Source organism: Mytilus trossulus, chromosome 4, assembly GCF_036588685.1.
Source record: "Mytilus trossulus isolate FHL-02 chromosome 4, PNRI_Mtr1.1.1.hap1, whole genome shotgun sequence".
NCBI classification, from domain to species: domain Eukaryota; kingdom Metazoa; phylum Mollusca; class Bivalvia; order Mytilida; family Mytilidae; genus Mytilus; species Mytilus trossulus.
In genome coordinates this window covers 18,213,518-18,240,993 of record NC_086376.1, presented here as the reverse complement: position 1 = coordinate 18,240,993, position 27,476 = coordinate 18,213,518, and the positions used below count along the sequence as shown (strand labels likewise).

The 27,476-nt window shown below is 32.4% G+C and overlaps 1 protein-coding gene across 1 annotated transcript; it reads right to left on the bottom strand.

Moving 5' to 3' along the window:
• Positions 1 to 11,225: 11,225 nt before the first annotated feature.
• On the bottom strand, positions 11,226 to 26,408 carry LOC134714806 (uncharacterized). Its single transcript, XM_063576385.1, has 5 exons — positions 26,316 to 26,408; positions 20,704 to 21,344; positions 18,441 to 19,811; positions 15,479 to 15,545; positions 11,226 to 12,902 (listed from the first exon to the last, which is right to left on the bottom strand). The coding sequence occupies exons 2-5, from the start codon at positions 21,337 to 21,339 to the stop codon at positions 12,121 to 12,123; spliced, it is 2,856 nt and encodes a 951-aa protein (XP_063432455.1). The 5' UTR covers positions 21,340 to 21,344; positions 26,316 to 26,408; the 3' UTR covers positions 11,226 to 12,120.
• Positions 26,409 to 27,476: the final 1,068 nt, after the last annotated feature.

Below are 27,476 nucleotides of genomic sequence, written 5' to 3'. Positions count from 1 at the left end.
CTGTAAACAACAATAATGTTCAGCAAATTAAGATCTAAAAATAAGTCAACATGACCAAAATGGGCAATTGAGAAATATTGCCCTTTATAGTCGATTTTTAACAATTTTCAATAATTTGGTAAATTTTGGTAAGTTTTTACAAAATGTTTTGCTCTGTTTCTAAAGGGCCAAATTACAGATAGAGAAAATTGTTAGTAGCAAGAATGATCAGTAAAGTATGATCTACAAACTCATCACTATCAACAAAACACAATTTTGTCATGAATTCATCTTTTTCCTTTGTTTAATATGCACATAGACCAAGGTGTTCTTAAGAGCCTCTAGTTTGTTGGAGCTGTAATCTTTCAAAAGAGTAGTAACTCAAAGTTTCAAAAGCATCTTCCAAGTATGAGTCAAGAATCAGAATTTAAACACTAGTTCTTCATTATCTTGGAGCAAAACAATTGCAATAGTCTGTCAACAGAAGTGTTAGGCAAACGCCTTAGGAAAGAAGCTGTAGCAAGCTAAAGCAAACTTTTGCGAAAAATTGTGTATTCGCAAAACTGTAATGCAAAAAAAAATCATATTTACTTCATTTGGTATGCTAAAGCGTGACAATCATCAGGCAGGTGTTTTTACCTTGACTTTGCCGTTTTACCCATATGAAAGTAAAATATAGTCTGATTTGTTTTCTGTGCATTAATTTATTAATATAGCACTTTAATAGATGGACAAAATTGTGTAAGGAGAAGCATTATGGGATAAGGATGTATCCAAAATCTGGCACCTTAACCTTGACCCACTGATAGTTATTTGTGTTTGGGGCATACATGTTCTCAGGAGAACTGAAGGTAACCAATCAAAGTGTGTATATGCATTGAAGGAAAGCGGGTTGTAAGTAAGATGAGGTCATTGTTGTTGCATTGAGCTTTCACTTCATAAAAATTGATTGACCTTCAAAATTGATCATGTTGACATCAAAGCATACATTTTGGATGGTCATTGGAGATTTGTAATATTATTTAACGGATTCATTAGTTTTAGAATTAACAGTATACAGGTACATTATTATGTCTTTTTCTCAGATACTGCAAACATAAGGTTAACTGCCAACTGGGTGCAGGGAATGATACTTAGGAGCACACGTAAGTTTAGTAGGTTTCATCTTGCCTTGTACTTACTCAGTCTTTCTTATAATTTGTTAAATTAGTGTCAGCGATCTTAACATCAGAATTATTAAAGTTTGGCCAATACATAGACACCTTTTATAGATATTTGTTTATTGTTGATTCTATGTTTACCAGTGAAGTCCTTTTTGCATTTGTGTTACTGTCTCAATATTGAAACCACACCTCATACATTTAATAAAATCATTAAAGTTTACAATTTTCATGTACTCATCTGCATTAGTTTTGTAAAAATAAAACTTGATTTAATACTTTTGTAGATTTATCATGTTTATTCTGTAAAAGACCTAAATTTAATGTATTACTCATTACATTGCATGAAACGAAGTCAAATCTTTATGGATCAAGTTCATGATCTTACATACGGTATATCGCATGTTCAATGTGTTTTAGCATAAATTGAATTTCAGTGCATATACATATTGTATTTCTTAATATAATGATATGAGTCCAGTAAAACTAAGATTTAACCTCAAACTAATTGCAACAGAAAATGCTTCAATCCTAATCTATAGCATTATGCCCTTTATATACACAGAAAAAATCCCATTAAATCTAACTTGAGGAAAAGTCAAAATAAGCATTTTTAATTTCCTATAGAAATTAACATCGGAAGGGAAGACAACTCTTGCAAAAATTAGTCTCTTTTGGGCAGTTTTTGGTTGTTTTTCTTGAAATTTATGTAAAGTATGATACTTTGATAGGGTTATAAGTTTGTATTTGACTAAATTATATAATATTCTGTTCATGAAATGTACAAAACCGAAGTGTTATGGGGATTTTTTTTTTCGTGCATTTTTCATTAAAAAAGTTGACAATTTGAAGCTTTGTGACCATTTTGAAAAAAATAATGTGAAAATTTGGTATTGCTTATATCTGTATATTATATTTTTTCAGCAACTTACTTATCTAAAAAATCTCTTACCCACAAAAAGAATAATAGATGCTTAATTATTTTGATTAAATTTGAGATTATTCACTTTGACATGTAGAAAAATTCCTTTATAGCTTGTTGTTCGGTGTGAGCCAAGGCTCCGTGTTGAAGGCTGTACTTTAACCTATAATGGTTTACTTTTTAAATTGTTACTTGGATGGATAGTTGGCACTCACACCACATCTTCCTATATCTATCTCCACAATAAAAATATCTTCACGGAAAGCAAGCTATACTAAATTAAAAAAATTAAAAAGACACTTATGTACGATTTTCAAAGTTGTTTAAGTAATTGTAGTGTATTGGATATACCCGTTGGACGCATGTTTCTGTCTTGTCAATACTTTCAATGAAAAGCTGGTGGTATTCTTAGCCCCAACACCATGTGTTGTTTTAAAATTGCTTCTGATTTTATTCACAGTTTTTGTTCAGATGGTGTCACAGTCATGTCTCAGTACCTAACAAGTCGGTTGAGTGCAGGAACCCTGATGAGTTCAAAATGATGAGTCCTTTATGCAGAAAGAAAATTCCCAGCATAGAGGCGGGCCTCTTTTGGTCACTAAACAATAATGTATAATAGTTCAGTGAAATGGTTGCTATATTAAACACTAAAATGCACATTTGAACTTAAATTGAAAAAAAAGCACATGAGATTACCAAAGGATAAAGGTTTCTGCTTTGAGACAGGCGATGGATGTATACTCATGACTTTTGATATCTCAACTGGCCCCTATTACTTTAGCAAATGAGGAATAAACAACCACAATGCATGAAACAAGAGAAAACTCGATTTAAAAGAAGCCAGAGTCAGATGTAGGAATAGGTAACAGAAGAAACTATGCAAATGGTAATACTAAACATAAAATAACAAACGGACCAGTAGCAGTATCTCAATGCAAGCTCCATGTTTGAAGTACACTTATCGGTAATTTGTGTCATTGGTAGAAAAATTAACAATTCTTTAACAATAATATCTGGGAATATTTGGTCTGCTCCAATAAAATAGTATCCTTACCTACTACAAAAACATATAAAACTATTCTCTGTACTTTGGTTTTGTTCACAAATAGATTTTTCTCTAATAAGATATTTCATTCTCCCATAGGGTATTTGTTTCTCCTAAAGGATATTTATTTCTCCTATAGGATATTTCTTTCTCCCATAGGATTTTTTTCTCTCTTATGAGTTGCTTTGATCTCCCATAGGATTTTTAATCTCCCTTAGGATTTTTAATCTCCCTTAGGATTTATTTATTACCCTTAGGATTTATTTATTACCCTTAGGATTCTTTTTTATCCCACAGGATATTTTTTCTGTAATGAAATCCCTTAGGATATTTATTAATCCTATCGGATATTTTTAATCCCATGGGATTATTTTATTAGACTAATATCCTGTATGATAAAAAATATCCTATAGGAAATGCTTTTATTTTTCCTTAGGGATTTTTTTTAATCCTAAGGGAGAAACTATATCCTATAGGATATTTTTATTCTCCTAAGGGATTATAAATCCCTTAGGATTTAAATATCCTGTAGGATATAAAAAGTATCCTATGGGATTATGACTTTATCCTATAGGATTTCTCAAAATCCGGTAGGATTTTTAAAACTCCTATGGGAGAAAAAAATATCCTACAGGATTTTGTCACTATTTTCACTCCAGTTGCCGAACCGGGCGAGCCACACCAATTTTTTTTTTGTATTGTGTTATTTATCCCCAGAGGTACATTATTGCCAAATTTGATGATTCTACGACAAAAAAAGTGTGGTTCCAATTTGCACTTATGAGAAGTGCAAATTAATCCAAGAACATGTTCTTATTAAAATTTATTACAATTATTATTGGGACAATACTCCTTTGATTATTACACATAAAAAAAACGTCTGTAGGAGGTTTTGTAAGGGGAAAATTACCTTTGTTCTAAATTTTACTTTTTTTCGTGTACCTTGTTAAATTTTTTTGAAAATTTCAAACAGTCAAATTCGATAAAATTTTGTGATTTTAAAGATTAATACCCAATAAATGTTCAACATTTTTGTGCAAGAATTACACGACAAAATGTTTTACTGGCTAAAGAAAATTTTTTTTTTTATCTTAGCTGGCCAGAGTTTTAGCCATTTCAATTATTAAAACTTTTTTTTTTACATTCAGGATATTTGTATTACTATGATGTTTCAGATTTACTTTAAAATATGTTTCTTCTATACAATTTGATAGTCAGTGTGTATTTCTAATGACAACCGTCTTTTTTAAGGTTACTCCAAAACTGGTTATTTTCAATATACTCTAAACATATAATGAAACGGCGAAGTTCCTTACGACTTTGGCAGATGATGCATGGACCCCTACCTTTTCAATGGTGTAAATATAAGAAGAAAATAAACGAAGGGAAAATTTTGGTGTTACCAAGGCCTATCCCCTTCAACAATAAAATAAGATGACATTTTATCTTTACATGTTGCTGATTCTGATATAAAATTGAAATAAAACACCCAACTATTATATGTACAAATCTTTTTGTATACATCTAGTGTATTGAATCATTTCGTCTACATTTCAATGCTTAGTAATTTATAACATATTTTGTCATACTATTTTTTACAAAAATGTTTGCAATAATAACATCTTATTATGTATAGACTATTGGGTTTTCATTCACATCAATATTGTCAGATATCAGCCGCGATCTTCAATTTGGATATTTCACGATGCCTTTACACAGAAATTCGCCACAATGGTTCTGTTAATCGCGCTATTTCTGGTCTTTTCCCCCCTCCCTTTAACGAAAACGTAAGTTTTATTGTACCTGTACAGAGGTGCACTTCTTTTTTGCAAAGGTCCTTTGAAAATGCCAAATTTTGATAATTTTTCCATTTTTCATGGATTTTTACCTATTTTGGGCTATATATAATTATTGTGAAAAAAAATCACAGTTCCTCAATTAAACTTTTTTTCATACTTTCTATAAAAATGAAGTGGACCAATCTGAATAACATTTAGTTAAAAAAAAATATAGGTAGCTGTTACTATCAGAAAGTTTTATCAAATTTTGACGCTTTTTGGTGTAGAATTTACCATGTCAGTGTCAATTTTATATTTTTTGTGATTTTTCTCAGTTTTAAGAACAAAATGCATATTATTTCAACTTTTTTGTTAAAAAATGATTGAAAAAATACATATCTAAGAAATTTAAAAAAGACCAAAATGATATGTGATGTACATGATTCTTGTAAAATCATTTTTTGTATCCCTCACCCATTTTCTCAAAATTTTGGCTAAAAATACTGGCTTGATTGGTCGTAAAATTTGAAAACTGGATTTAATTTAAAAATGCCCTGTACCAAGTCAGGAATATGGCCATTGTTATAGTATAGTTTGTTTCTGTGTGTATTACATTATAACGTTGTGTCCTTTGTTTTCTCTTCATTTTGAGTATAAATAGACGTGTCACGGTACTTGTCTATCCCAAATTCATGTATTTGGTTTTGATGTTATATACATGTTATATTTGTTATTCTTGTGGGATTTTGTCTACGTGTGTTACATTTTAGTGTTATGTCGTTGTTCTCCTCTTATATTAAATGCGTTTCCCTCGGTTTTAGTTTGTTACCCCGATTTTGTTTTTTGTCCATGAATTTATGAGTTTTGAAGAGCGGTATACTACTGTTGCCTTTATTTATCATGAGTTTCCTTCACAAAGAACATTCGAAACCTATAAAGGAGTAGGTCCAGTAAGACCTCTTTTTGGCCCCAAAATATAACAGTTTTACAAAATTGTTATAATGTAAATGCTTAGTTATTTTTTGATAAGTAGAATGCTTCTGCTTCATAAATATGGGCTGTTTTGACAATACAATGCACATGTCTCAGGTATTAGCATCAAAAAGTCGTGCTAAATTACTGAAATCTTCACCATTTTTGCATTTGAGTTAAATTTTTGACGGTTACCGTCTTCAATGAAAGTGGCCGCATCTGTTCATTCTTAATATTGAAATGTTGTATTTGTCTTTGATGATAATACAATAACATATATAAAGGTTGAGGATGAACACGGATGCGACCACTTTTATTTTTGACAAAAAAACATCTGAAAAGCGACATTTTTTAGCATATTTGATAGACCTTCATATTTAAGCTTGAATTGGAGCGTTTTTGAAGACTTAATTGTTAAAAATCTTTCACAGAAACTAATTGGATCAACTAAAATAGACACTTAAGGAAAATGCCTTAGGGAATTGTACACTTTGTTGGTGCAGCTATTAAGACTTCACTTTCATAATTTACTGACTATAAATATTGATTCATGTATAGCATTTCATAGTGCATGGAAAACCATGTACTATGAAAATTATAGGGCAAACATATGACTTTTCATTGGTCGAGAAGGGGTGAGTATGTTTTAACATAACAACTAGTTTCAACAATAAAAACAAGTAACAAAACATTGTCCAATTTGAAACAGATGTGTACTAGTTGACATACGCTTCAGACTTGACATACACTAATCATGCATACTGAAATTGACACGGTTATTTTTTTATTACACAATCGTACACATTCAAGTTTTGAAATCGACAATTGTCATCGTTGAAAAGACTACTGTTCATGTGTGTATATTATCAGATAATTGGTTGTAATTCTTATTGCTCTAAAGAAATGTTTGAAAACAAACAGAAAGTATAAAAGTAATTGTTAATTTCCCATAAAGTCAAACAATACGTCATTGTAATGCGACTGCAACACACATTCTGAGGTCACGCAGGCTCATACAAAACTCAGTCCGGCAGTGGGCGGAGCTTTAAAGCGATATCTGTATAGTATACAGATACATCATAGCGATATCTGTAGGACACTCAATTACAAGATAAAAAAATAAATTAACTACTAATGGATTTAGTCGTTTATTCCAGGTTATGAGCTGGGATAAGCTAAATGTGAAACAGACGGCAAAAACTGTTTCTCAATGGGAAAAATATTGTGAGTTTGTTCATTCAAATGAACAAGAAGTCCATGAAAAATCATGTTATTTCTATCTTCAAAGACTCAAATGTTCCTTAACACCTGTTCTGTCTGACTCGATTACTTATACGATGTTGTCCCTACAGTCAAAGACCCTTATAACATAACTATTGGATTCGAATTAGGTATTGCTAATTCCCGTGGACATTTAACACATTACTCTGACAATACTAACAAAGGAGGCAATGCTGAACAATCGTAGGTCTTTTCATCGTGTCCATTAGGAATTAAAAAAAGAACGAAATCTTCTTTAAATGTACTGGATATAAAATTTTCTTTCAGAAGTAATTCGCCTCTTACAATAAAATATAACAAAAACATGTGCCTTCTCACCACAGACTTCAAATATCATTCATAATTTGTTTTACAAAATGGCTCTTAGTTGCTATTCGAGCTTTACTGATGAGTCTTTGTCGACGAAACGCTTGTCTGGCGTAAATATAAAATTTTAATCCTGGTATCTACGATGAGTATCTGTGATTGCGTTGGATAAACACTGCAATTGTTATACGTGTGAATGTAAAATAAATTTCGTCGTAGAAGGGTCTAAATACGGCACAAACAACATTTTCAAAAAGACCAAAAAAGTGAAAAAGTATATTTAAACAAAACGCATTTGACTAACAGGTCGAACAACTGATGTTCTTAAACCCTGCTGACTGCCATTGGCGATTGCCAAATACAATTGATCACAAGATGTAACAAAATGGATCTTAATATAAATTTTATACTAAACAGAAAACAATAAACTTATATATATAAGAAAAGCGGGCATATCAAAATTGAATACGAGCCAAAAATATATCATGAATTTTGAAATTAAATGTTATATTACATCACATTTTCATTAGATATAATTCATTTTCTTATGGTTGAACCCTGTTGTTTATTTCTAGCATGCATACATATTTCTCATGTCAGACTGCATGGAGAGTTATAAATACGAACCTCAGGGTTAATTTGATTAGTTTATCCAACATCGTAAGACGATACAAAGCATTCAATTGACTACTCTTAAGTTAATTGATTTCTTTCGAAGATTATGATGATTTCGTCCATCACAACCACGGCTGGTAATCTACACACGCAGAACATTTGGTTCTGCAATGAAAACCGTGAGAGGATTTTCCGGTTGTACTTGAGTGGAGTAATTGTCACCGCTTCAAAAGGTATGTACATTTCTAAATCGCAATTTACTTATTCGACTGATCAAAATATTTAAAATCGGAGAATGCCATGCTGTTATGAATACTTTAACGAAGAGATACATGTATCATTTACTGTTGTACGTGGAGTTGAACTCCTACAAAATCAGTTGTCCCACGATAATTTGCCTAAAAAAGTGACATTTAGGTTTTGAAATGGTTCTATTAACAGACCCACAAGTTCAAATTTACTTTTTATTCGGTCAATGGGTATGCATGTCGTTTTGGGCGGCGTGAACGCTGTCCGGAGTTGATAAACATCTTAATAAATCTAAAAAAACTCATATTTTCAATTTCTCATGCGTGAGGGGATCGGTTCTGATTGAGGACATCGTGAATGCGTGAGGGGACTTGAAATCATATCTTTATACACAAGCTATCAGTCTTTGAAAGTTGCCTTAATATGGTTAGATTGTTTATGAAAAAACAAATTTGTGTGCATAAATAAAAATTATGAGATAGAATTTTGAAATAACAATAAAAAGACCATGTTTTCTTTTTATGAATAAAAGTCTTAACCAATAAATTTCAAATATGTGTCCAAATTCGTGGATTTGGGCAAATAATCGTTAAGTTTACTACCACAACTTGATATTAATTGTTATTGTTATTTTCATTGTTATTGATAAATGTTATATCAGTATTGCAAATCTAATCCTGAATTCTGTCTATCCTATTTTTGGGATATTGTTGAAGAAGTTCATATATTACGTCACTTGGTGCGTTTATGGTTTTGGCTAACTCGGCTGTGAATTTTTATGTGCTGGTTTAGGTAGTTTTATGTATCCGTTTCTATTGTGTAGTTAGTCACCACTTCGATTTTATCATGTATATCTATTATATAGTCATTTATGAAACATCACTGGATGCAAAATTATGAATTATTCGAAATAACAAGGATATTATTATTCCAGGCAGAAACCCTAGCCGTATTAGGCACAAATTTTTGGAACTTTTGGTCCATAATGCTTTTGTCTTGGCTTTCGAATTTTTTTCATCTGAGCGTCACTGGTAAGCCTTGTGTGGACGAAAGACGCGTCTGGCGTATAAGTGTTTTTTTGAACCTGGTACCTTTTGTTAGCTATAATTGAAGTGTTTCTCTGTCATATATGTTCTATCATTTATTTGTATTGTAGTCCTGTCATGTAATGTTGTCTTTAAATGATATATTTACCATTGCCGTAGAAGCGGGAGGTTTGGCATGCCACAAAACCAGGTTCACCCCACCATATTTTCTTAAAATGTCCGGTGCCAAGTCAGGAAAATGGCCATTGTTAAATTGTAGTTCGTTTCTGTGTGTGTTAAAGGTTAATATTGTGTTGCTGTTGTGTCGTAGTTTTCCTCTTATATTTAAATTGATGTGTTTCCCTCAGTTTTTAGTTTGTAGTCCAAATTTGTTTTTTCTCAATCAATTTATGAATTTCGACAACAGTTTACTACTGTTGCCTTTATTGGAGACATATTTGTAATTTATTAGTTAGACTTTTTATTCATAAACTGAAATGTATAAATCAAAATATTCCAACAAATATCAAAATTTGTGTTTTCGCGATCCATTTAAAAAAAAAACTCAATACAAGGGGAGTTATTTTTTTGTAAAAAATATATACTGGGCTGATATAAAAACTTTTATTTGTAGCTAGAAACAAATCGTTGACAATTTTTTTTCCTTTTATTGTTCGTAAAACTTATCTTCCCACAATGTATTTCGAAATTTTATCTCATTAATTTTGTTCATGCACACACATGTGTTTTTTTTTATAAACAATCTGACCTCATTTAGAAAACTTTCAAAGACTCTTACTTTGGATATAATATTATGATTTCACGTCCCCTCACGCATTCGCGATGTCCTCAATCAGAACCGATCCACTCACGCATGTCATAATGAAAATATGAGGTTTTTAGATTTATTAAGATGCCGATCAACTCCGGACAGCGTTCACGCCGCCCAAAACGACATGAATACCCATTGATTGAAAAAGAAGTAAATTTTAACTTGAGAGTCTGTAATTAGAACCATTTTAAAATTTAAATGTGACTTTTTTAGGCAAATTTTCGTGCGGCAACTGACTTTGTAGGAGTTTAACTCCACGTACAACAGTAAATGATACATGTATCTCTTCGTGCAAGTATTCACCACAGCATAGCATTCTCCGATTTTAAATATTTTAATCAGTCGAATAAGAAAATTGCAATTTAGAATTGTATATACCGTTCGAAGCGGTGACAATTGCTCCATTCAAGCACAACCGGAAAATCCTTTCAAGGTTTTCATTGAAGAACCAAATGTTCTGCGTGTGTAGATTACCAGCCGTGACAACGACATACTAAAATTTCTTCAAACTTGCCACAACTGTCCAGGGTTCGATCTCTGCGGTTATATCAGGCAGCGCTCGGCGTAGCGTTTTATTTTAGTTTTTGCATGTAGAAAAAAACTACTTCTTTTCTTGAATTTCTCAGGATTTGTATGTTACTTTGCTAATCTATAACTGTTGATGTAAATGACATTTGTTTTTTGTGAGTCTTTGTTTACTCCTTCGTTTTGATTGTTAATGTCTACAAGCCTCCCCTCTCCGAGCGGTATTGTGTTAAGGTCTTGCTGAAATTGCTATAGATCTCTGTCCAATAAGTTTCTAGGTTGAAATAATGAGATAGAACATTGAACTTTAATGACAAGCTATGAGCTTACTGAAAATAAATATTTAAAGGCATGTTCTGCAGACTGTAGATTCATTTATTTTCGCGGGTACACATTTTCGTGTATATGAGAACACAAAAATGTTCGTGACAATCATAGAGAACCGTTAAACATTTAATTTTGTAGTTCAACTGCACTCATGAAATCCACGAAACTTGGGAACGTATAAGAAAATAATATGAACATTAAGCCCTAGTCACACGGTCACGTTTCAAGAGCTACATTTTACTACCTGATCCTTTGTTTAAAACGGGATTTGCCCCGTATCTTTTGACAATTCCATAACAAACGTAGCGAAAATTGAAACGTGGAAGAAACCTAGTACATAGTATCAAAGCTTAGCAGAACGTAACAAAACGTGATTACTACGTATCGAAACGTATTTAAAATGTCTGGTGGAAACGCGGGTCTACACGTGATAATACGTAATAAAACGTGGTAAAAACAATGTATGTGAAGTGAGCAGCCGGTTCGTTATTCGATATTCGATTTTCCGTAAAAACATAGTACAAACCTAGTAAAACAAAACTTTCAAAATAATGGGACATTTTTATTCAAAACGTAGTTGAAACGTAGCATTTTATAACGTAATAAAACGTGACATTGTGACTGGAGCTTAACAAAATACTTATTTTAATACTAAGTATATCATCTTTTGTGTTTTTGTTTGAACGTTTGAATTCCTGAATTGCTACTATTTTATAAAGAAGCTAGGTTATGCTGAATTCACTATCGAACATTAAAACAATTACAGCAGGATTGTTTTCTCCATTATGGGTACTTGACATACTTTCATACATTTTATCATTGAAAGCAAAATCAGTCCTTTATATCCATTAAAGCCTGTCCCATGGTGATCTGTTTTTCTCAAACCAGAAATTTGGTCATTGGTATTCAAGGAATTTTGTAAACTTTGTTTGTCTTTGATTCTTTTGAGTATTTCAATGTAATTACCTTTCAATTATTTCTGTCAAAACTGACATGAAATGTAATAATGATCTCACAATTGCTTAACATTTTTTTCAAGATCTTACAACATGTATATAAATATGTAACATAATTTTATTTAATTGCATTCAGATAAGTGATTTCTTAGTATTCACTAAACACCGTAATTGAGTCATTTTGTGTAATAATCAGTTTCTTTTGTTCTGGATTATAACTTATACCAGTTACCCATTCCAGCGATGTCAGTCCCTTTGTGGTAACTTGTTGGCACTCCTTTCCATCAGATGACACATGTTGTACTGATTCATGCTCACATATCACGTACAAACTGCCATCTTGAAGTGTGGTCATATAAGATACATCTGATGTTAACTTGATTTTGGAAATCTTGCTGTTAGAGTGACTGTAATGGTTCAAATATTGACCAAATCCATCTGTGTAAAATATATCATCACCAGAACCACACAGTCTACAAGCCTCACATGTACCTGTATCGATAGTCTTCTCCACCATTTCTGTTATAGGATCTATGATCAACAATCTTCCTTTATAGCCTACTACTAACTTGTTGTTGATCGTTGTGATGCAATAACACTTTGTAGATAATTGTATTGATTTTACTTTCTGTTTATTGTTTATGTCCCTTATGTCTATATGATAACATTGAGGCAGTACAACAGCTACTGTAGAGTTGTTAACTACAGTTATATCCCATGGCTGACTCTGTTGTTGTATTGTACCAACATGTGAACCATCTGTTTTATAAATTAAGATTGAACAGTTAGGTTTTTGGATAAAGGCCACATGCCCATCATTAGTTATCACAGCTTTGTTAAATGTAATGATTGTACTGGCTGATACTGTAGAAAATTGATGAATCTGATAGAAGATGTCTTGTCCTAGTTTATAAGAATTTCTTTCTTGACCTATATACAAGGAAAAAATGAAAGTTAGCTAGGATATAGATATGGTATATTGAAATATTTGTAATATAAAAACCAAATTGAATAAAATGAATTTATCAAACATTGACTATAAAATTCCGTCTTGAAGATCAATTAAATAGTTTATTGCACAGCAACATCATTTGTATAATATAACATCCATTAACGCATTAAACTAAATTTGTATAATCAAATTTGTATTGGAGATGTACTGTAAGCATTATTTCTTTTTAAAGAAAGCTTGATTTTCTCTCATTTTTGATATTTTTTATGGATAGTACGACCTTTTTTTATCTGAAATTGTGTAAACGTTAATAAATAATGTAAAACTTTTGTAATTATATATCAAATTAATTTTATGACAATAATCATAATTTATGAATCAAATATGTAATCAAAGTGTTGTGTAACAGCACTCACTGTGGGTACTATTAATTCAAATATAAAAACGAAATACTGTCAAATGACAACAAACCAGATTTTCCTGCAGGCGTCGAACATAAAAGGTTGAGCCAGTATGGACACAACATTTAAGCTTTAAACAACTCTGAATTTGGATTGTAATTGAATGTTTAAAATAGATCAATACCTAATTAATAAGGGAAACAGTATTTACAATTCTGAATCCCAGACAGGATCATGTAAAACTTAACTTTACCACACATTACAAAAAAAAACCTACATAACGACTGTGACATCAACCATCAAAATACACATGACTTAAAACAATGGTTAATTAGAAATCTCGATGTTATCATTACTGATTCAGGAAATGAGTTTTTGTTATTGCCCAATAAACAAAAATATGATTTTGCAAAGTACTGTAACATGCCACTAACGATAGTTCTCTAAACTTTGATATGATATAACACAATGTATATCTATAATCAAATTATAATCAAATATAATCGATAGTTCCAAATATTTTTTTCTTTCATTTGTCACAATATAATTAGACCTGCCTACTTATTTATCAATGTCAACAACATTAAATATAATGAAATATATCAATTAATAAAAGTAGATTATTATCTAATTGAAGGAGTTAACTTCATGTATAAAAAAATATAACATTCAGAAATTTGTTTATGCAGAAAAACAAACAAACAAACCAACCACAATTTTTTTCAAACAACTTACCAGTGAAAAGAAAAAAAAATATTATTATTATTAATAAAAAAAATGTTATCTTTAAAAAATGAGTTACTGACCTACAGAAATAGGTTAATTAATCAAGTTATTTAGAAGAACAATAAATGAACAACGAGAAAAACTCTCTAAAAATTGAACTCGACTTTCATTAAGTATCACGAAACAACTGAAAATGTCTTAATTTGAAGAAAAATACTTCAAAGCGTTTTCATGTAACAGAAAAACACAGCCGCCCACCTGCATAACAGCCCGACAGCCGTACATCCCCGCCTCAATAACATATTTTTTCTTCGGAAATCTGGTTTACCAAATGGTTTAATATTGATAATTCAATTTCTGATTTATAAAGCATGCTTGTAACTTTTTAATCACTAAACACTTTAACAAGAGGCTCTTAAGAGCCTGTGTCGCTCGCCTGTTTTACTGATGTTTTGAACAACATGTAAAATAATGTTAAAATCATAATAAATCGTATAACAATGATATTTAAAATAAGAAATAAAAGCTGCAAAGTTTCCGTTAATGTACTAATTCAGGGGCAGCAACCCAACAAGGGTTGTCGGATTTGTCTGAAAATTTCAGGGCAGATAGATTTAATTCTGATGACTATGTTTGCCACCATCATATTTGCTTTACATGCTTTAGTTTCATAAATGTAAACCAAAAACTGCATTTTGGCAATGGCGGTTGGTAACTGGTCAACAGTCACATATTTAAAACTAAATATTCCAATAATTATTATGGCCATTTATGATAAAATTTGTCTCAGTAGTTTCAGAGACGTATAATTTTGTTAAGGATTACACAAATTTACGAAAAATTGTTAAAGATTTGCTTTAAAAGACAATAACTCATAAGGGGGTCGACTGGAAATTTTGTCATGCCAACTTATTCGTAGATCTGACTTTGATGAACATTATTGCAGGTTATAGTTTATCTCTGTCTATAATTATATTCAAGATTATAAAAAAAATCATTAAAAATTCCGATTCAGGGGCGGCAACCCAACAATCGATTGTCGGATTCGGCTGAAAATTAAGGGCGGATAGACCTTATCATTGTGAACATTTATACCATGTCAGATTGATCTAAATACTCAGTTTCAGAGATAAAATCCAAAAACTGCATTTTATCCCATGTTCTATTTCTAGCAAACTCGGCCAAGTTTGGATACATTTTGGCAATAGTTTCAAATTTTTTTTTTGTAAAAGTTAATAGACGACAACGACGGACGACGGGCGTCAAGTGATGTCAAAAGCTCACTTGACCTTTTAGGTCACATGAGCTAAAAAGGAAGACATATGAGGTTTTGAAATTTCATTTTATCACAAACATATTGGTTTTTGATAATTATTATATATATTTACATCTATAATGATAATTATGATATGTGTGACAAGACTTACTTTGAATATCAGGATTTTGTCTTTGACTTGTAGAAGTTTCTCCAGTTTTTGCATAGTAGACAAGTTTCTGAAGGACAAACACATTTGGATGAAAAGCTTAGTAAAAAGTATATCTTTGAATCACCATCAACATAGCAAATAAAACTTGTATTTACTTGTCATAATAAGGGAAAATGTTGCCTTTACTTCATGTGTTTGAACTTTGATATTGACGTTTGATTAAGAACTTTCTGTTTTCATTTTTCCTTAAAAGAGTATAATATTTTTGTTTTTCTTACTATACACAGTGTGTAAAGCAGCTAAGACTTTTCAGCAAGTGTGTTCTTGTTATCAAGGTTATTTACATAGAAAATAACTGTTTAGTGTCTTTAAATATCAGCTGTATTTGTACGAGGCTAGGATACAAGGTTTATGCGAGCTTTTAGCGAGCTTATACACCTGTTTCGAGCCGAGTACAAATACAGCTGATATTTAAAGACATTGAACAGTTATTGTCTTTATCATGAAATTAATTCTGTATATTATTTGTTTTTGAAAGACACAAACAGACATGTTTTGCATTTATTTCCGATTTGAAATCCCTTGAGGCCCGTGTAGTAATTCGATACAGTAATCACACATTCAGCTGAAGACGGGTTCGCAAAAAAGAATCTCGAGTGGTCAACACATTGCTCAAGGTGAATTATTATCTATTTTAACATAACAACTTATTTCAACAGTAAAAACAAATGAAAAAAAAACATTGTCAAATTTGAAACAAGAGTGTAAGATTTGTCCTACGCTTCAGACTCGACATTTACTTAACATGCATGCTGAAATTGACATGGTTGTTTTTGATACACAATCATACACATTCAAGTTTAAAATCGATAGTTGTCATCGTAGATAAGACTGCTGTTCATGTGTGAATGTTATTATGAAATTGGTGTGATTCTAATTGCTCAAATGAAAACAGACCGTATACAATTAATCGTTAAATCGCAATTAATACGTTATTTGAATGCAACTGCGATAAACATTCTGAGGTCACATAGGTTCATAAAATACTCGGCCCGGCCGTGGGCGGAATTTTGAAGCGGTATCTGTATAGTATACATATACAGCATAGCGATATCTGATGGGCTGTATCTGTAAAGTATAACACTCAATGGCATAAATAGAGAATAATACATGGCAAAATCCGTATCATCGTATCATCCCGAGACATCAATATCAAGATATGAAAACGTGACGTTCGTGACGTTACATACAATATGAAAACTTGACGTTCGTGACGTCATATACCAAACAATGACGTCATTCCAAAATTGACCTATTTTGAGGAAAAATTTTCTTAAGCAAAAAAAACAATAAAACTGACTTAAGGTCAAGGAACAGTAAATGGGCTATGTCGCAGATTTTGCTAAAAATTTGTATACAACCTTGGCTCGCTGAACTACAACTGAAAATCGAAAAAATAATACATTTATCTCTTTTATTATCTGAAAAATTGCAGATTGGTTTCTTTTAATATGGGTGAAAATTTGTATAGAAAGCACATAAAATCTGCGAAAACCCTTCTAAACTTTGTCTTAAAATCGCAAAATCTCTAATTCTACTCCATAGATTTTTCTTAAAAAACTATATATTGTTGACACATAAATTTCTGTTTTAATGATATAAAATAATCATAGGGTCACCGACTTCGTTTTTTGTCTAATAATCAACTTGTTACCTTGTTGGTAGTGAAAAACGTCAAAAATCAACGTAAATACGGCCTGCAACGCGATAACGTTACGATTATTTCGAAGTTTTGATGGATTTTTTCACAAAGACCGCAACTTTCAAGATGTATACCGTAAAAACGAAGTCGGTGACCCTATCTTTATTTTGCATCATTATAACGGAAATTTATGTGTCAACAACATATAGTTTTTTAAGAAAAATCTATGGAGTAGAATTTGAGATTTGGTGATTTTAAGACAAATTTTAGAAGGGTTTTCGCCAATTTTATGTGCTTTCTATACAAATGTTCACCCATTTTGTGAGAATTCAATCAGTAATATTTCAAATGATGATTGAGATAAATGCAATATTTTTTCGATTTTCAGTTGAAGTTCTTTGAGTCAGAGTTGTATGCCAAATTTTACTGAAATCTGTGACAAAGCCCATTTACTGTAACTTGACCTTAAGGTAGATGGGGTGTCTAAATTATAATCCATAGAATTTCTTAATAATTTGCCAAAATGTAGTTTATATCCTGCTTGTTTAAGAACATTAATGAAAAGAATGGGTCACCGGACTAATTTTCACACTACAGGTTGTGCAATATTGTCAAATTTTGTTTAGATTGTGCATGGATAACCCAATTTTCGGTCATAAAACTAAAACTACACCATAGAATTTTGCGATAAATTATGAGAAAATAGCTTTAATATTGTTCTTTGAAACATGAAGAACAAAAAATGGGATCACCGAACTCGTTTTCTTGCTACATAATAAGTAAATTCCTAACACATTCTATTGTAAAAGTAACACTATCTGATTTATCTGCCCTTGCATTTGAGTTGTCTCTCCTTATTTGGCAAAGTTGGTAAAAAATGAATCAAACAAAAGTAATCTTGTTTGGGTAAAATACAATCATAAATATGATAATACATGGCATATTCTATGTTATAATGAAAAATCTTACTCATGAGTTACCTACTAATTTCAAAATTTGCAAATTTTATCAAAAATCTAAACCTTGTTTTCTGGTATTTCAAAATCCAAAATGGAGGAAGACACCCTATCTACCTTAATGTAAAAAAAGTAGGGGTGTGATAAAGGGTAGGGGTGCAATAAAGGGTAGGGATGTGATAAACGGTATGCGATAAAGGGTCAGCATCAAAGTTGCGCGATATGGATTAAACATCAGGCTATTTATCAAATATGCAAAACTACTGTATTTACTACTAAACATATGATAATGTATAAATATTACCTGTATTGCATCATCCATCACAGGTATTCTCTGTACAGCTGTATGTATTGTCTGGATAGATGAGTTCATTTCTTGTAGGGTCGATTGTCCTCCTTGTATTGATCTTTCTATGCCCTGTAGGGTAGTATTTCCTCCTTGAACTGATCTTTCTATGCCCTGTAGGGTAGTGTTACCTTCTTCTACCGATCTTTCTATGCCCTGTAGGGTAGTGTTACCTCCTTGAACTGATCTGTCTAGACCTTGTAGGGTAGTGTTACCTTCTTCTACTGATCTTTCTATGCCCTGTAGGGTAGTATTTCCTCCTTGAACTGATCTTTCTAGACCTTGTAGGGTAGTATTTCCTCCTTGAACTGATCTTTCTAGACCTTGTAGGGTAGTGTTACCTTCTTCTACTGATCTTTCTATGCCCTGTAGGATATTATTTCCTCCTTGAACTGATCTTTCTAGACCTAATAGGGTAGTGTTACCTTCTTCTACGGATCTTTCTATGCCCTGTAGGGTAGTGTTACCTTCTTCTACTGATCTTTCTATGCCCTGTAGGGTAGTATTTCCTCCTTGAACTGATCTTTCTAGACCTTGTAGGGTAGTGTTACCTTCTTCTACTGATCTTTCTATGCCCTGTAGGGTAGTATTTCCTCCTTGAACTGATCTTTCTAGACCTTGTAGGGTAGTGTTACCTTCTTCTACTGATCTTTCTATGCCCTGTAGGGTAGTATTTCCTCCTTGAACTGATCTTTCTATGCCCTGTAGGGTAGTGTTACCTTCTTCTACTGATCTTTCTATGCCCTGTAGGGTAGTGTTACCTCCTTGAACTGATCTGTCTAGACCTTGAAGGGTAGTGTTACCTTCTTCTACTGATCTTTCTATGCCCTGTAGGGTAGTATTTCCTCCTTGAACTGATCTTTCTAGACCTTGTAGGGTAGTATTTCCTCCTTGAACTGATCTTTCTAGACCTTGTAGGGTAGTGTTACCTTCTTCTACTGATCTTTCTATGCCCTGTAGGATATTATTTCCTCCTTGAACTGATCTTTCTAGACCTAATAGGGTAGTGTTACCTTCTTCTACGGATCTTTCTATGCCCTGTAGGGTAGTGTTACCTTCTTCTACTGATCTTTCTATGCCCTGTAGGGTAGTATTTCCTCCTTGAACTGATCTTTCTAGACCTTGTAGGGTAGTGTTACCTTCTTCTACTGATCTTTCTATGCCCTGTAGGGTAGTATTTCCTCCTTGAACTGATCTTTCTAGACCTTGTAGGGTAGTGGTTACCATTTGTACTGATCGATCCATGCCATGAAGATTCCAACCTATTCCTTGCAAAGTTGTATTTATCCCATGTACAGAAGTATGCATCTTTTGTAGGGAATCATCAACCTGAAAGTTTAAAAGGGGACGTTAAAGTAAAGTAGTAGAGCCACTGAAAATTTTGAGTATCCATTCGTACTCAATAATTTTGTTGTGGTACATAGATATAGAAAGACGTGGTGTGAGTGCCAATGAGACAACTCTCCTTCCAAGTAACAATTTAAAAAGTAAACCATTATAGGTTAAAGTACGGCCTTCAACACGGAGCCTTGGCTCACACCGAACAACAAGCTATAAAAGGCCCCAAAATTACTAGTGTAAAACCATTCAAACGGAAAGACCAAGGGTCTAATCTAAATAAACAAAACGAGAAACGAGAAACACGTATATATTCCATAAACAAACGACAACTACTGTACATCAGATTCCTGACTTAGGACAGGTGCAATCATTTGCAGCGGGATTAAACGTTTTAATGGATCCAAACCTTCTCCCTTTTTCTGAAACAATAGCATAACATCACAACATAGAAAAACACACGATAAACACACGACAGCATGTTTTAGTGTTATCATTACAGACTTATATAATTTTAAATCAATTTATTTATAGAAACCTTATTCTGCACCATCATCCCTATAACTAAAGATGATTTATACAGATTTTGCCTAATTTTATTAATACTTAACTTTAAGGTAAACATAGCAGAAGTTAGATGCACATTGATTTCCTTAAGCTTTACATGAGGTATGTGTTTACGTACATTATCATGATGACATGACCAATAATACTGGATGATACCTAGAGCTTCTATTAGTATGATACATTTATAAATCAAGTTATAGATACATGCTAATAAAATGCTGAATATCCTCTAACTGGTCAGTAAGAAGCAGTAAAATATATATTACAAGGACCATTTATTTAGATTTTACTACATGTATTGTATAATTTGAAATACCTCCTTAAATCTCTTGTTGACATCTACAAGGTGTATGAAGTATTGTGTGCACAGTTGCTCATCAAGTGGCCTGTTCTTAATATCCTCAAGGTCACTACGTTGTATGTTTGGGTCAAGTTGAATGACATGATACGACAGATCTGGCCACAGGGAATTGTATTTTGGCTCCGTTATACCACAGTTTGTGCTATGGCTAAGATAATCATTCTTGAATTGCCTGAGAGCCCTGACTGCCTGTCCCTCGGCTGGTCCTAGGGTTAAGCAGTTGACAAGGATAAGTCCCATCAAGGTGATATCAAGGTCATCGAGTTTGACAGGTTTAGCTGTATATTTACAATGACAGTGGTGTTGACCTGGTCCAGGATTCTCTGTATACAACAGGTTCCATTGATAGTTGTACAGTGGAAGTTGTTGTCTGGCTATACAGTTTGGACTATCTACACAACAATACCATGTATATCTGTGATTTAAATGGAACAAGGTATGGACTACAGGTTGGTTGTTTAGGAAATCTGCTAGGCAACTAAATCCAGCTTTGTTATAGTTGTTCTCTATTTGTCGTCTAAACACAGGAGTTACAACTTCGAGAAACACAGACCCAATGACAAAGAATCGTCTACGGTCTTCTCTGTCCATGATTTCTATAAAAAAAATAATATATGCATGAGTAAATACTTTGCAAATACTAAAACAGATCCTCTGTAATCAAAATGTTTTTTTTATTGATATGCAGATGTGGGCTGTTTTATCCATACAAGCACATATTTTATATATCTGTCTCGATAGTCGAATAATTATTAGTTATCAAATAAATCACAGTATGTTAAGTGTCCGGTTAGGATCGTGTTTCGAGACCACATTTTTGTTCGAGTGAATATATAAAAAATCTAACAAACAGACTTCCTTTTTGACAAGACGTGATATAGAAGCAAGAGTTAAATATACCAGGAAAATGCCTTACCAATCTTACCAATACTATATCGATCTCTGATTACGTTATACTACATAGTTATTTAGACTCATGCATTACGAATAGTTGCGCTCTTGTAATCTAAAATGTGTGAAATGTCAGTGTATTTACGTAAAAAAACAATTAAAACAATTTTGTTTCATCTCAAGTACTTTCTAAGACACGAAACTAATGCAATCGTCAGTTTCAGTTTGATAATGGTGTACTATATTTTTTAAACAAGTATCGTTCATTTATTTATATTCACATTATGGTCACATCTTATAAATTATACGTCCAGTATGATATATTTTTTCAACAATCTATGGTAAGCAAAGACAATTTTAATTGAGATGTACATACAAATAGTGTGTTTAGCTGATAGACTATTCCTTTAATTGTGAAATTATATATGAAATGTTATTCAAATGTGATCACAACTGCGAAGTCGGATTAATTGTGTACATGTATGTATAGTGTGTGTGAATTTTTTTAATTAATTGATATTTTGTTCGTGGTGGTGAGAGCAGGCCTCATTTAGTAGAATGTTTTTATTACATAGCAATTGTCTGATTCGTCAATGCTGTCCAGTCCTTTTTTTAAAAAAAAGCTGTGCCATGCGCACATGCTACGACCGTCAAGTGTTCAAATGAATAAAGATCAATAACTTCTTCGGAAAATCGATATCGTACCAGAAATTGATGAAAAAATAAACGCCGGTTACCTTTATCTATATAAACCAGTCATCAAAATTTCATAAAAACTACTGGAAAGGTTTTTAGGTTATTGTCCGAAATCAGGAAAATCTACCTTTTTATAATGAATAAAACACCTTAACTTGGAAACATAAAATCGAAAATTTATAAGAATAGACAGGAAGATAACCTTAATGAATTGACATTTCACTAAAATTTCATGAAAAATTGATAACTATTAAAAGTATTTTCAAGTCTGAAATCTGGAAAAATCCCCCTTTGTTACTAAGGTGGCAGGTACCGTTTTGGTGTACATTTACCAGAGCATTTGTCTGACGCAGAAATTTTGTTATAGTTAAACATTGAGGTATATAATTGCATCATGTGGACTAAAAAAATAAATTAATGTAAATTCTAGGCTAGTGTACTACACAAGTAAGTAGTTGGTTGGGGATTTCATTCACACGTTGGTCCAATCAGATGTCAAAGTTGTGGTGTCCTCTCTTGACGGCATCCAATCAAAGTGGGGAAAATATCAATTTTTTTGTAAACAGAAATATTGATTTTGATGTTTAGAATAGGTTCGGACAAGGCTCTAATTCACTTAATATCCTTTATCTCTTGAATTTTGCCTAAAGTTCTTATCGGCTTTCAGCAGAATTCTGCAGGTGAGCATTAGATTTTGTATCAGAGCATCACATTTTTTTGTCTTATTCGCAATGCATTTATAAATTTTAAAATCTCCATGCTGGACAGACAGCCACATTTAAAGGTTTTCTATATATTTACATAAGCACGCACACATCTTAGTTCCTTAAACCATACATTTTATTTGTATATAAGCTTGAATGAATTTTCAAGAAAACAAAATCATAAATCCAGGAAATTCTAAAGATTTATTGTAAAATTATTGGTTTCTGACAACTGAATAGTTACTTTGATGTATGTTTCATTATAGTACGTTATTCAGATTGGCTAACTGCAATCTCGCGTTATTACAATATAATACAATACAACACAATATTTGTATTTTCCAAATTAAAGGGCCCATTAAGAGCAAAACATTAATTACAACATGACATAAACATTAGAGTGATTAAAAAAACAGAAAATAATAATTCAAATACATGAGGAAAGGATCAGTGGTCAATGGGAGATAATTTTGATATCTTTTAGAGTATTTAAGTTAACTAATTTCCTGATTTTCTAAGTTGCAGACCTTTATCGAGGTATGCATATAAAAATAGATAAAAATCTGCTATCTTCATTAATTATGATTCATGAAAAAGATCTTTTCTGTCTAAATTATTTAAACTGGGGTATTTTTTTATATAATCAGTCATGTCTCTTCTGAGGTTATTGTAAAGAATCATTGTAATCCATCGTGTAGCCTGCGTGATCCAACGTGTAGGCTTCGGCTGAGATAGGAAGCTTAAATACCAGTCTTTGGTTAACCTCCGTATGTCCATCTTTGCTATCGTATATAATTTCGGCACCATCGTATAGACTTCGTTATTCATCGTACTTGCTTCGGTCACTCTTTGGTATTTTAAAGAGATCGGGACCAACTTCGTGCGAACTTACAATTTTCGCATTCGGGTGTCCATCGTATATAAAAATCGGGACAGTGTGACGCGGGCATTAACAAATGTTTTGTAGGTGCTTTAAATCAAAATAATTTTCATAGTCAAATGACTTTTTAAATTCATAAATCAACTTCAGTACACTACAAAAGTTATCACTCATGATAACACGAGGTCCCACAATAATATGCACAGGTAAATTAAATAAAAACTTGATAAAGATTGTGTTATCATGATCCTAGTTAAAATTGTAATTATAAGTATTGAATGCTTCTTTTTGTAGCTTCATAGGGTTGTAAAAGCGATTAACCGTGTGCACATTTTTAGAAAGAAGCCTTAAACAAAATGTACTTCGGTCATCGCTTTTACATCCGAATGAAGTTACAAAAAGAAACATTCAATTCATTGATAAAATATCATAACTTGGAAACGTAAAATCAAATATTTATAAAAGAAGAAATGGAAATCATGTCAATAGAACAATTCAACGAAGTTTAATATAAATTTGTAACACCAAAAGTCTTGAAAAGGTTATAAACACCCTAAACTATGTTCTAAAAACTATTTTAATATGAGCGTCTCTGATGAGTCTTATGTACAAAATAATGTACCCAAAACGAGTGTCTGTCGTATCAAATTATAATCTTGGTATCTTTGATAACTATTATAAAGGTTCCAGTAATTTCTAATTCAATACTGAAACATTTGAAGAAAAAAAAGTTTTCCGAAGAGAAAATATGTATTAAATTAAAAAAGGTTAATTTGATCAACGTAGTCATTTTGGTGATTTATTTTCAATATATGATATTGTCGTTCACTGCATTACAGTAACACACTATAATAAGTCTATTTTAAAAGGCAAAAACACTAGCTCTCGATAAACCGTGGACAACATTAAAAACTGAATTTTTAGATAAATACAAGGAATTTGTGCTTCTTTGTTGCTCAAAACATGTATAGTATTTAAAATAAGCTGTATTGTTAAAAAAAAAACCCGACCTACACTCGAAAATACACATTCCTATTCAGACCGTTTAACTACTGGATAAAAATGCATGTTAGAAATGAATGGAGTTAACAAATATATATACCCAGAATGGGTACTAAATTATGATCAATCTATTAGAATGATCATAATTTAGTACCCTTAATTAAATATTTAAAATGAGACACTCGAATCGACACATAAATACTAGTATCGAGTTTTTAGTCTTTTTATATCATTGTGTTTAATTTAAAGAAAAATTAAATGACAAACATACACAGTTTCCAAAGGTGGACGGCATTTTATTTTATATCCGATCCATCTGTCTTTCGGCCCATCCATCTATCTGTCCCATACTGATTTTGTAACAATTTGGCCAAGAACCTCCATTTACAATGTTTTGCTATCAGGCCTCATGTACATGTGAACTATAGCTATTTGATGCCTTTTTTGAAACATTCTCAACAACTTTCTGTTAATAAATAATTATGTATTCTTTCACATAATGACCATGACTTTTACTGTTACTCTTCAACTGTTAATTTACCCAATACCTATCTAGGTTTATCAATGTTAGTCTTAGATACTTAAGCAAGGACTTTAACAAAATCCAGGGGGTTGACACACCTTTTTTGGACGATCTATGCATTTGAATGAAGCATGTAGTTTACCTCCCCCCTTTTTTTATCATGGATTGCCCCCTTTTAGAATGGCTGGATCCGCCCCTGGAAGACATATTGTTAGAAGTAAAGTACAAGTACATATTTCACCTCATGATTTATAAAGCATTAACATGTTTAACCACGTCACATTCTATATGCCTGTCCCAAATCAGTCGTTTGTTGATGTGTAACATATTTGTTTTTCGTTCATATTTTGTACATAAATTAGGCCGTTAGTTTATCGTTTGAATTATTTAATATTTGTCATTTCGTGGCCTTTTATAGCTGACTATGTAGTATGGGTTTTTGTTCATTGTTGCAGGTAGTACGGTCACCTATGGTTGTTTATTTATGTGTAATTTGGTCTATTTTAGAGAATTGCCGCATTGGCAATCATTCCATATCTTCTTTTTGTTTATATTCACACATCAGAAACAGAAATACGATAGATATCACACATCCCAAACAGAAATACGATAGATATCACACATCCCAAACAGAAATACGATAGATATCACACATCCCAAACAGAAATACGATAGATATCACACATCCCAAACAGAAATACGATAGATATCACCCATGACATTACAATTAAATCCCCCACCCGATTTCTCTATTATGTTTCCCTCTTAAAATCATTCAATGATTTTTTCTTTCATACGATCAGTCACTGCCTTTCAATTTACAGATATCAACATATAAACTAAATGAAAAAGAGTAAATCATTCATATTACCACATATTTATCATTGCATGATTGATGTGTTTGTCAAAGGTATTTATTGCCGTCTCTGTACATGTGATTCCACCATTAAGATACATGTAAGTGTATTTTTATCTTACCTGTTAAATGGGAAACAACTCAATGTTAAATCAGGAAAAAATAGTTATTCATTTAACAATTAAGATCGATCTGCAATCGGACTTAAAAAGTCAACCTTTAGAGGTTGTTTTAAAAAGATCGATCTTATTTGAATCGATCTTTATTTTGGTGTAAACGCTTGGGTAGATCTTACGTTATATTTAGATATGAAAATAAAGGTCTGACCGGTTCTTTTTATGTTGTAGTGTAAACATGATAAACGACCTGGATTGAATAAGATTGATCTCGATAGATCTTGCTTGTGCAATTTAAACTCGAACTGGTCTTTTTAAGATCGATTCAAATAAAGAACGATTCGAGTTCGTTGCCAGTGTAGACGGGGTTTAAGAAACAAAAACGTATATCGTGACACCAAATCGCATGCACTGTAACCAGAGCGCTAGACCACACGACCACCTGAAGCCAATGTGGTCGTGTGGTCTAGCGCATCGGTAATTATAAGTAGTGAATGCTTCTTTTTGTAACTTCATAGGGTTGTAAAAGCATTGACCGTGTGCACATTGTTAGAATGAAGCACGGCGAAATGTACTTCGGTCAACGCTTTTACACCCTGGAATGAAGTTACAAAAAGAAGCATTTAATTTTTAAGTAAATAGACGTGAGTCTTGCGTTTCTAAATATACGGCTGGTACCTTTGATAAGGAGATTTTCTGCTCTCTCTTGACACCTTTGGCGAGTATTGTCATTAGGAAACGATGATAGTCCGTCGGAAGGGGACGATAAATGGCTTACCCGTGTTTAGAGAGAGAGCAATATCTCTTGTACGTTGAAGACACCCTTGTTGATATTGAAAAATAGCAGGATAATGCCGCTATCAGGCAGCACTCGAACTCGCAAGGCGGAAAGGGATTAATATAAGTTACAAAACCTGTTTCCCCATCCACTATAAATAAATATATTCAAACTATAAGTGTGTGATAACATTGTGTGAGGGAATTCGACGTTTGCTGTACCACTGTTCACTCCAGTGCAATTTACGACAATACCACTGCATCAATCAGAATGAATTTTTTT